This window comes from Hyaena hyaena, unplaced genomic scaffold (assembly GCF_003009895.1).
Source record: "Hyaena hyaena isolate Hyena2069 unplaced genomic scaffold, ASM300989v1 scaffold_17, whole genome shotgun sequence".
In the NCBI taxonomy this organism is placed as follows: domain Eukaryota; kingdom Metazoa; phylum Chordata; class Mammalia; order Carnivora; family Hyaenidae; genus Hyaena; species Hyaena hyaena.
In genome coordinates this window covers 4,460,677-4,472,741 of record NW_024080648.1, presented here as the reverse complement: position 1 = coordinate 4,472,741, position 12,065 = coordinate 4,460,677, and the positions used below count along the sequence as shown (strand labels likewise).

The following is a 12,065-nucleotide window of genomic DNA, read 5'->3' as shown; positions in this document are numbered from 1 at the left end:
GCAGCTGCCTCTGGAATGTATGCCTTAGAATGTATCCAGTTATTAAGTGGTCCAATCATCGAATCATTTCCAAGAGGAACTAACTGAGCCCAAAGCAAACTGTGCTCATTGGAAGAATGCAGCATCCCTGCAGTTTAGGGGACCATCCCAAGTCCCAGAACTCTCTAAAAGCACATGTGGCCGAGTGCTGGACAAATCTGTAGGCATCCCAGCTGACTTCCAGTGACCCAGCAGGAAGAGTTGCGCTGAATATTCGGGTGCCCCAGCCGGTTTCCTGGCGAGTTCGGTAGCAGCTCCCTGGGCATCTTCCAGGGAGTCTTGACCGTGTCCCAGCTGGCTTTCCCATAAATGCAGCAGCACCCATGGAGTAACTCCCCAAGAACTCTAGCTGGTGCCCCGTCCAGTGACTTTGACAGCATGCTCCCCCCACCTCCAGACAGCTTCCCAGCAAATTTGTCAGCACCCGGAGGGCAGGTCCCTGCCTGCTGGCTTTGGACAGCAAAGTGGACTGGTCCGGCCTGCGACAGCCCCTCCAGGGGACTGTACCACATTCTTTCCTGAAAAAGGTGACTCCCAGAGAGTTCTGGCCAGATCTGTCTCTGCGCTTTACAAACACTTGCTTTCTTCCTGTATGTCACTTTCTCTCCTCTCCCCCCCTCCGAAAGTTGTAATTCATAATCAAAGGGCCGAGACCAAAGCTACTTCACAAAAGGGAATTTCTTTTAAAGTTAAGATTACCAAAACGTACAATCTAATCTATTTATTTTATTTCTTCTGAGCAGCGGCCAATCAGGAGCCCCCCGGCCATGGTCCTGTGTGCATGGAAGTGCAGGCCCGGGGGACCCTCCTTTGATATGGCAGCCTCATTTACAAATGGTTGGTTACATTGGAAGCAGTAGATATTGGGAGGTCCCTTCTGCCTTTTCTCATGGCCTTCGGTGTGCACGGTGGCATGTTTTTAAATTGAACGTTCTAATGTTGAATGTTTACTTCTGCCATGTAAACACTCTCTGGGCTTTATTTTGTTTGAGGTCCGGGTGTCCTGTTATCTCTATTTGGCTTTCCTCATCCACATGGAGTGATCACAGTGTAGTTGTCTGGTCTTTGCTGCCTCTGATAGATAACTCAATGGGCTTGGAAAGTGGGGAACTTCCTGCCCACTGGTTTCAGAAGGTGCTGCCTTTGCCCGGAGGAGATGCGAGAAACAAGTATTCACAGATCTCATTGCAGCTGCACCCAGAGTCACATTTAATTAAAGTACTACAGTAGATGGGTGGAGGTGAGGTGCGGGGGGTGGGGGGGGGAGTGAATTTTAGAATATTAGAACATAAGAGGTCCTGAAGACATCTAGATAATTCCTTACTTAATTGAACCTATATACTTGTGTGTTTCTTTTTTTCTATCTAGGCCACTTTGGCTGTTTTGAGGGGTGTTCATAATTTAGATCTTTATCCTGGATCAGGAAGTGGGTTTTATTTGCACTAAAAAGAATAGTATGAGGCTTTTAATATTGTGATATGAGTCATCAGTGCAACAAATTTGTAGCATTCTGCATAAAGTGCTCAATACCTGAGAATTCTGATGCTTCACAGAAAAAGACGAAAAAGTTCCTTCCACTTATCTTCTGTTGATTAAAAAAAAAAAAAACATAATAAAACTTAGTGTTCTGTTCTTCCACAGGGGGAAAACAGTCGATGTGGTAGCTTTTTAATGCCAGAAATCTTGAGCCGGAGTAATTAAGAACAGTTTTTCATAACTTTAATGGGCACAAGGAGACTGTGTAGTGGCCTAATACAGCCTCAGTGAATGCAGTGTTCTGTTCATCAGGCCAAATTTCTGCTTTTTCAGGAAGACTGGTTGCATTGTATGCTGCACACGAATAGACCATCTCCCACAGAAGAGACAGCATTAGCATTCAAAGCTGGCATTTCCCTCCTGTGTGAGGCACACTTTCATCTTGTTTTATTATTGACTCAATCATAAAATAAATAAATAACTCCAGGACCATTTACATCTTGAATGACCTGTTTCAGTCTACATACATCTATGCTCTTTGTCCGTTGATGTTTCTAATTGGAATGTACTTTTAAGTGTACGTTGCCATACAGAAATGCCAGCCTCATAATTTTTAATGACCACAGAGAATCCCATCTTATTAGTGTGTCATAGTTTTTCATCATTTCCCCATGGTTGGCGATTTGAGAGGGTTACCAGGTTTTCACTGTTTTATAAATAGTGTTGCTATGAGCAATCATTGTATAATTTTTGCCAGAGAGAAAGGCCTACTTCCTTGAAGCAAGTTCCTGAAAATGGAATATACCAGGTCACATGTGGATTTGTCCTTACTTCACTACTAGCACATTCTCTGTACGTGTAGCCTTTTTTTTTCAACCTATACCCACTTTGGGATTTATCTTACTTACTTGCTTTAGCTAGCGATGACAGATGTGTAATAAATCTAACCTGTTTTCATTTGAACTTTTCAAATTTCTGGTGACGTGGTATTTTGCAGGTAAATAATTTCTGGTCCAATCCTTATATATGGCTTTACTCTAGAGAATGTGGATACTGATCATATTTTGCATGAATTCTTTGTATAGTTGGAAAAGTAAGGCTTTCAAAAAAATCTTATCACTATAGTAACAGTGTCAAGAACTTACTAGATGCTAGACCCAACATTTAGCACCTTTTATGTTATCTAATTTAATCATTATGATGTCCTTGCCTCAGGACAGTATTGTGTGGTGGTAAAGAGTGAAGTCAGACAATCCTGGATGGGAATTTCTTCTTCGTTGGTGGTGAATTCCTAACTGCCTTGAGTCTCCCTCGCCTCCTCTGTATATAATGAGGATAGGATTGTATATACTTCACAGTGTTGTCCTGAGGGCTAAGTGACACAATACATTTATAGCATAAGCGCATAATAAATGCACAATAAATGTCAGCTACTATTGCTGTCACCATTGTTTCTTCTGGCATTAGCTGTGTGTCATTCACCTTGGCGTATGTAACATCATAAAGGTAATGTCGAGTGCGGGATAATCAATGTTACTGGGTCTTCTGGGACCGTGTTCTCCACTCTTGGAGGTCTTTTGTAGTCCTGCACATCAGTATGTCTGTCCTTCTCATTGTCCTGACATTTCATAACTTTCCTCTGGGGCCCCTAACATATGGGACTACTGTTCTTTTTATGCACATGTGACTTTCTCAGATGCTAGGACCCTCCGTATGAGAAGCCTCACCTTAGACTCCTATATCCCCTGCGTCTCCTCACACACAGTAAGATCTCTATATTTAGATACCCAGTGAATGGCTATATTCCAGTGGGTTCTTTTTAATGTTTATTTATTTATTAAAAATTTTTTAATGTTTTATTTATTTCTGAGAGAGAGAGAGAGAGAGAGAGACAGTGTGAGCAGGATAGGGTCAGAGAGAGAGGGAGACACAGAATCTGAAACAGGCTCCAGGCTCTGAACTGGCTGTCAGCACAGAGCCCGACTCGGGGCTCGAACCCACGAACTGCAAGATCATGACCTGAGCTGAAGTCGGATGCTTAACCAACTGAGCCACCCAGGTGCCCCTTTGTTTATTTTTGAAATAGAGACAGTGTATAAGCAGGAGACAGGCAGAGAGTGAGAGAGGGAGAGACACAGAATCTGAGCTGTCAGCCAGAGCTCGACGCGGGGCTCAAACTCACAAACCTCCAGATCATGACCTGAGCCCAAGTCAGATGCTTCACCGACTGAGCCACTCAGGAGCCCCGGCTGTACTTTAGTTTGAAAATCAAGTTTGTGTTAAAGAAACTTGAGGCGCCCAACTTCTGTTTTAGTAGATAACACATATTATGAACCACATTTTGTATTTGTGATAACGTTTTTCGTGAGGAAAAAGCTGTTTTCCTCATTTTTTGAATGAGCCAGGGCACATTTCTTCCATCCTAAGAATCACGGCCCCTCACAGGAGCTTGTTGAAGGGCAGGGATGTTGAACCGTGCAGTGTGGCTGCTCGATTTACTGTGGCATCGAGTGGATTTTTCACACGTGGGAGGCTTCTCGGCACCTGCAGTTTCATGCCGCCCCTGTGGCTGACAGCGCTGCTGGGGTAGGGCTGCTACGAAACCAGTTACCTGTTTCTGCAGGATACCGGGAATCTGGGGTGGGGGCGGGTACAGGAAGCTGTCAGCATAATGGATGCTTAATGGTCTACTGCAAATCACTGCAACCCCAGCAAATGGGTCAGCTCCCCAAATCCTGTCCAGAGCCAGCCAGGAGGCCGGCCGTGCCAGGCCAGGCTTTGCTGTCCATCCTGGGACCAGGCAGCTGCAGGATGCCCGTGTGCATCTCTAACCGGGAGAGCGTTCTCAGGGGGAACAGAGGGGCCAAGCATGGCCAGGCCTTGGGGGTAATCTTGGGACAGAAAGTACAGAGCAGAAATCTCAGGTAAGAAACAGGCAAGAGTGGGCTCAGGACCCGGGGTGTGAACAGGCCCGGAGCACGCTCATGTTGCCAGCCTTGTCCCGCCTTCCCGGGGACATACAGCTCTCTGTGGGACTTGGAGCCGATCCGCCAAATTCTGAGGGTTTCTGACTTGGAAGGTGGCGTTTGGACCAGATGACTTCCAACTTTCCGTCCAGCTCGAATGTGCTATTACTGTGGCTCATTTTATGGCTTCAGTAGTGTTTAGTGTTTACACTTTTAACTTGCACTTTTATGTTTTGAAATCTTTCATTAGTTGGTGTCAGAGTATAGCTCTGATACCCGTGCATCCGTGATACAGGCTAATCGTGCCAAATTCCCTTTTGCAGTTATTGGGTGTTTATAGGTGTTGGGTTAAGGAACTTCAAATTACATTCAGTCCATAGGGTCCAGAGCTGTGCAAAAATGCTCAAAGTGGGAAACGAATGTCTGTCTTATCACAAAACTACAAATATGCCAACGCTTAGTACATTCTGTAAAAATAGTGGGTTTAGATCACTCCTTTAGGTGAAACGTGTTCTGGCCTAAAGCAGCGGTTCCTGCTTTGGGAGGTGTTGGATGGTGGTGGCAAAGAGTCAGCAGCCCAGAGATGGCTTCCCGAGGTCACATCCCAAGCCTGCCACTCGCCTGCCCTTGACTCGGGGTCCACCACATAACCTCCCTGACCTCACTGGTAAAATGATGACTGTCCTAGAGACTTCACACAAATGTAATGAAAGGTACATTTACAGCTCTGGGTTCGGCGCTGGCACACTGGCATGCTTCATCAGTGCGGGAGTTCCTCTGAAGGGGAGGCGTTTCAAATATGGTATTTTGAGGCAAAGGATTTTTTAACCCTCTTGTTGGCTTAACTTTGGGGTCATTAGGATTTCCTTTTTCTTTTAATTTTTTCTTACTTTAAATTTATTTTTATTTCTTGAAGTGGAGGGACAGTGCATGTAAGCAGGGGAGTGACAGAGGGAGAGAATCTTTTTTTTTGTTTTTGTTTTAACGTTTTATTTACTTTTGAGGGATGGAGAGAGAGAGCAAGAGCCTGGAGGGGCAGAGAGTGAGGGAGACACAGAATCCAAAGCAGGATCCAGGCTCTGAGCTGTCAGCACAGAGCCTGATGGGGGGCTCGAGCTCACAAACCATGAGGTCATGACCTGAGCCGAAGTGGGAGGCTTCACCGACTGAGCCAGGCACCCCTGGCATCATTAGAATTTTCAAATCAGTTATCCAAGAGATGGCTGCCAGAGGGTTGATGTTTATTTTCAGTAGTGTCTTTCCCCAGTCGACAAACATTTTGTGTCCTTGGCTTGGTCTATTTACTTTCTAGGTTAAAGTAGGGGGATTTAGGCAATAAGAAGTACTGTCCTCAGCTAGAAGCTAGTTCCCGAGTTTTCTCTGAGTGACAGCACCATGCCAGCTGTGAGAATAGAGGGCAGGGTGCCACCGGTAAATGGACAAGATAGAGGGGAAACTAAGGAATGGAAGTCTTCTCTGCTCTTAGGGATTTGATGATCTAGTTGGAGAGAGATTATGTCCAGGGCATGCAGAGTACGCAGACAGATTTCCTTTGGGTTTTGTGGTAATCCATTAAGTTAATTGTCTGTTTTTACTAGACCCCATTAGTCATAAAATAGTCTTATGCTGGCGCTTTCAAATCCCCATACAGACCTACCCAGGAAATCTTGCCAGGGTGAAGCCGGGCTGTTTACCTTGATAACACCTTTAGTCAGCTGCGTTTCCAGATCATTTCTGCAGGGCTTTGTTGAGAGGCTGCTATGGTCTGTCCGAATCCCATCTGCCCCGAATGCTAATTATGAACACCTCCTTGGCAGCCCTTGCTTCCCTGGGCCCTAGGGATCCGTGCTCAATTTGCCTCGACATCTAGATAAAGACCTCGGGAGTCAGTCTGTGAAAAGGAAGGTGAGGAAAATAGCAGCAGATGCTGTCTTTGTCTGGAAGGATGGCCTCTTCGCCACAGCCATTAGAACGTTCTCCATGGTGATGCAGATGAGAATTCAGGCAGCGGGCAGCGAGCAGGGCCAGTTGGTGACTCCGGGCGCCTGGCTGTTCTTTGAGTCGGTTGTCTGTAGACCCGTTGCCTCCTCACTACCTGCCCTCCTCCCCCCTCGCCCCGGCCCTGTGTCCCCCAGTGCTGCATTACCCCATGGAATCGTCCCATTATGAAGGCACATGTCATTAATGCATTTTCTCTCTCCTCCAACAGGGGAGTTGCTGAGCCAGCCCAGACCAGAAGGAGTGGCAGAGATCATTTGCCCTAAGAACGGCAGCGAGCGAGTGAATGTTGCCTTGGTTTACCCACCTACACCGACTGTGATCAGCCCCTGTTCCAAGTGAGTTCCAAACACGGAAGCCCCTGTCCCTCACTCCCGATCCTGCCTCGGTAGGTGTGATAAAAAGCTGAATCAAAGTGCCTTCCAGCAAGCTTTGGACGCTCTCCCAAGGCAGACCTATATACCTGGGTGACTGAGGCACTGTGGCGTATGTAGCAAACTAGGAATTTTTATTTTTTCTTGTTTATGATTTCTTTTTTTTTAATTATTAAAAGTCAGAGCATTTTAAAAACAAGCATCTTTAACAGCTTTATTGAACTGTCCTTCACATGCAATACAGTTCACTCAAAGTATGTAATTAATTGGTTTTTGGTATATTTGCAGGTAAATACATCCAAATAGAACATTTTTTTATGGAGAGCGAGGGCCCACTAAATAAGAAAAGCCTACAGCAGATCTGTAGTAGATTCTTTTTTTTTTCTGTAGGTCTCTGATTCTTAGCCTTTGATGATCAGTGGGGATGCAGATTACGCCTACCATCCCCCAAATGGACTGAAACACAGAGAATGTTACACTGGTGAACTTTTAGATAAGATGCTAACTGGTATTCTAGATCAAACCCATCCTGTTTTGGGTTTTTGTTTTGTTCTTTTTGTAGAACCAAACAGGCCACTTTTAAACTGAGATAAAATGCCTTTTCACTGCCAATCTTGCAAAGTTGAAGGCACGGTCTTCTTGCAGGGGCTCCGGGTGATAGCAGCAATGGCTTGGAGGGCAAAGCCTTCACGCAGGAAGTTTTCATTTTTCTGCCAAGGTGACCACATAGAATTTTTTTTTTTCACATAGAAGCTTTTTACAGGGAGGTTCTGAAGTTTGCATTTGAAAATGGTGACCTGTCTACCTCACCTTGAGAACCTCGCTATGAGGCTGCGTTCCACAGAGCCCTGGGTGGTAGCAGCTCAGCCCTCTGCCCTGAAGTGTCCATTTTCCTGACTTCGGTGTGTTGTCTGCGGAGCGAGGTATTCAGTGGGTGCTCATTCCTTAGCGGCTGCAGTAGAAGAGCGCTTTCTCCAAACCAAGTGACTCATTAGAACATTCTTAATTCATCTTTGCTGGAAAGTATCACCAGACACTCACGGCAATCTCTGATCTAATGTCGTATATTCAGAATGCTATTTTAGCTAACATGCACATGGTCTAATTCCTCACTCATAGGGTTGTAGGACATTATGAAATTGTGAAGTACTTCTCACCATTACATAGTAACTTCATATTAACCAGAATATCCCCTGTCCCTGTCTGTTGTATGAATATATCAAACAACAGAAACGTTATTGTTCTTCGGTGTACATTGGCCCCTCTCTTTCAGATACACGGGGAAAGGATGAGGGGATTTATGACATGGAGGGAAGCAGTGCACGGGCGTAGATTTTCCTGAGCCAACACAGACGTTAACCTCTTGTTTTGCCATAGTCGCGTGGCATTTAATAGACGAGATAGAGGTAGAAGTTAAAATATCAGTTTGCACGAGAAACCACAGTGGCAGCGAGCCAGCTTTATCAGTGTTTTCCCATGGGTTTCTCATTGTGCTGCCTCAGAAGGACATTTATCCCAGCCCGGAAAAACTGCTATCACCTCCTCTGTCTCTCACACTTGATTATACTTAAATTGAATAAGCAGCTTTAAGGTCTTGGGTAATCAGAGCCACGTAGCCTCAGACATCTAGATGCTGGAGAGAATATCTTTAGGGACTGAACTACTTTTGACCCAGCTATGTGAATAGTTTTATTTTGAAATGGATTTTTTTTTAAAAGCCTCATACAATGGACAGCAGGTTTGGAGTATCAGTCTCCATTCTAAATGAAGGAGTATCCATGAAAACTCACACACACGAAGGTTCCAGCCCTGCCCAGTGGAGGTCTGATTTATAAGTCAATGACTGTGTATTGAAAGGAGATTTGGGGGACTGATGAGCCACAGGTGGTGGCTATTATGTTGTCACAGCTTGGGTCGGAGCCTGACTACTAAACTTAGGGGTGTCAACAGGCAGTAGAAATTGGGAGTCTGGACTGTTGCCTTGAGTTTGCAACTCTAGGCCAGTTAACTCCAGCAAGGCATAGTAGAGTGATCTTTTACTTCTCTGTCATCCTGTTAAAATGCAGGTGGGTGATTGAGACCCATCTTTCTTAATCGGGCATATATATGTGAATTTCCAGGGGAAAGGGCCAGGCACTAGGCTTTGAAAAAAGCAATAATCCTCCCCCCAACCCCCGATGATTCTAATTTGTGTATGCTGGACTTTCTGATCTCTGGGGCCCCTTCCGAGAACCTAAGGGTGAGCTCCCTGGCCAGTGGGCTTTATCTTTGGCTATAGTGCCTCCCTCTGGTCACTAACCAATTGTCAGCACTAAGGCAGAGCTGATCCGTAATTTATCGTTTGAATCAGGAAAGGATTGAGGGTGACAGGAGGGCTCTTAATAATTATGCCAGGACAACAGGCAGCAGCCAGAAAACTCTTCGAGGCAAACCAGAATTATCGCCCTACTCCTACGTCATTGATCTTGACCTCATGATGGTTTTTTGAAAAGACCGTCCAAGCTCTTTAACCAGCTTACTCCTCTCCTTTGCAGGTCAAATCAGAGTCTTGTCATTTAACTGCCTGCCTTTGACCATGTGTAAAATAATGGTGCTGCCATGTGCTTTATAAAGAAAACCCATCGATGACTGTTATTTAACTGGATCTTCCTTATAAATTCCACGTTTTCCTATTTCTCATTTAAAAATGTTTCTGTGTTTTATTTCTCTATGGGGAGAGACAGAGAATAAAGAGTAAGTAGTGATTTTTTTTTTTTTAAAGACGATTTACTTTCATCCTTTGTTTTGGTGATTGGTGGTGGGGGGTCCCTACCAGCTTTCCCTTGGGAAAAGGTCATGTGTATGAAATGCTTCTCCTGCACCTCACCCCCTAGTGGGAAACTGAGGAGCTGAGAGGCTTCTTGACTTTGCTGATTATCAGATAGAAATGTGAGTCCTCTCCATACTCTTGCTATCCTGGGCTGATTTTCAAGGATATTTGCTTTTGAGACGAGGTGAAAACTCGTGACACATTTGCTAGGTTGCTCTGAAGAATTCTGACCTCCTTAAGGATCTGGATTCTGATCCACTTTTCAAATAATTCAGTGATCATTGACATATTTATTATTATGTGGTTCACAGCCATCACCACTATTGGATTCCAGAGCATGTTCATCACTTCTAAAGGAATGTGTGCCCACTTGTGTCTAATACAACACATATATTTCTGTGCAGTCAAGGAATGTTTTCATGTCACTTTCAGAATGGCTTTGCTGCCTGGTGTGTTGGTATTAAGCAGATTTGTGAGTTTCAATGAAATTCTTATAAAGTGTTATCCTTGGCCTTCTTCAGTCGAAAGGCAGTGAATTGACTAGCACCCCCCAACGCCAACGCCAGCCCCCGCTTATTGCACAGTAGAGGAGTAGGGAAGCTTACAGGGAGACCTGCCTCCTTCAGACCTTTATTTCTCTCTCTCCCTCTTTCTTTTTAAGTATAGGAGGCAATTTTTAAAACACTTATTTTGTAGAGAAGTTTAGGTTCTCAACAAAATTGAGCAGAAGGTACAGAGAGATCCCACGTACTTCCTGCCCCTCCCACCACCACCACAGCTTCCTGCTACCAGGGACGTCCTCTACCAGAGTGGCATGTTGTGGTAGTGGATGAGCCTGCATTGACACATCATTGTCACCCAAAGTCCATGGTTTACTTCAGGGTTCACCCTTGGTGCTGTACGTTCCGTGGGTTTGTATGTCCGCCATTATAGCATCAAAGCCGGTATTTCCATTGCCCTCTGTACTCCATCTATTCATTTACTCCTCCATCCACCCCTCCTCCTTAACCCCTGGCATCCATTGATCTTTTCCTTTCAGCTTTAGTGAAGTATAAATGACAAATAAAATTGTACGATAGTTCAGATGTTCACTGTGGTGATTTGATATATGACACATTGTGAAAGGGTTCTCACCACCTTGTTAATTACCCATCCATCACCTCTTGTGCCTGTCCTTCAGAAATTCTGAATGGTCAGCCGAACTGACCCTTAGGCATTAAAGGGATACTGAGTCTTGGACATGATGAGTCATTAGAGGCAAAGTCCTACTTTCAATGGGAAAAGTCAGTAGAAAGTAGATTTTTTTTTAATTTATTTTTAAACCTTTTATTTGTGAATTCCTCTTTATCCTGCTGCTCTGCACATTGAAACACTTAAAATTCCAGTTCAGAAGGAAAGTGTGAACTTCTTTAGGCGAGTGGCAGCTCACTGTTCACTTTTTATTTTTAGGTACCCTGTAGAATGCTCCTCTTTCTCATTTCCAAAGAGGTTTAGAGGAACCTCACCTCCAGTGTATACTGAGACAAACTGCCAGATAACCCAATTTATCTACTGATTTTCATTAAAAAAGGTTTTTTGATGTCAGCACAGAGCCCGACGCGGGGCTCGAACTCACAAACCACGAGATCATGACCTGAGCCAAAGTCGGACGCTTCACGGACTGAGTCACACAGGCGCCCCTCTACTAATTTTCATTTAAAAGACAGGATCCCATAGGTTAGCATCTAAAAATGTGTTACCTGAAGGCATACTGAAATGCAGTCCACATTCTTCCATGTGGCTGCTTAATGGACAGACCCTGGAACGTATAGGACACGGGAATATATCATTTCTATTTCTTGACAGTTGCCATTTCTCTTGTGGTGTTCCCATGTCTGTCTGCACTCCATGTGGAATGGTAGAAATGAAAAGGGAAGCAGATTCTGATTTGGGCAGGTCATGTGTTACGGAAAATATGGGCCAGTTTAAAAATTGTTGAGTTAAACTTTCTCCTTTTCCATAAGTCCAACTAATGATAAAAGGCAGGGCCGAGACACCAGGTCTCAGAACTACCTTCTACACTTGGGTTATTGCGCATATACTGTAGCTTTCCCACTGAAGCAAGACCCCAGTGAATTCCACTTTCTTACTGTGTATAAGCAGTCCCAAAGGTACTGAAGCGATTACTTCACATGGGAATTCAACAGTCATATTTTATGACATAGGGATATTTAAGACCAATTGAAATAGCATTTTATAAAAAGTAGCATGAAGACTATGGCCTTTATCTCAACAGATAATCAGGCAAAGTATGTTTAATTGCCCTCGGGTGCGTTAGGATGGACTTGATAATTTCTTTTCTTTTTACAAAAGCAATGGAGCAGCACAAATTTGGCTTTATAAGGATGGAGGATTTGTCACTGA

The 12,065-nt window shown here is 44.5% G+C and overlaps 1 protein-coding gene across 5 annotated transcripts in view; it reads left to right on the top strand.

Moving 5' to 3' along the window:
• MFHAS1 (malignant fibrous histiocytoma amplified sequence 1) overlaps positions 1-12,065 on the top strand; it is a 96,696-nt gene that overhangs the window by 76,728 nt on the left and 7,903 nt on the right. For 2 of the 5 annotated variants that reach the window (XM_039221015.1, XM_039221023.1), the window contains exon 2: positions 6,691-6,817. In XM_039221015.1, coding sequence (XP_039076946.1) covers positions 6,691-6,817 — 127 coding nt within the window. Of the gene's footprint in view, positions 1-6,690; positions 6,868-9,387; positions 9,587-12,065 lie in introns of all 5 variants that reach the window. The other 3 variants (XM_039221036.1, XM_039221046.1, XM_039221032.1) reach the window with 2 other exon arrangements.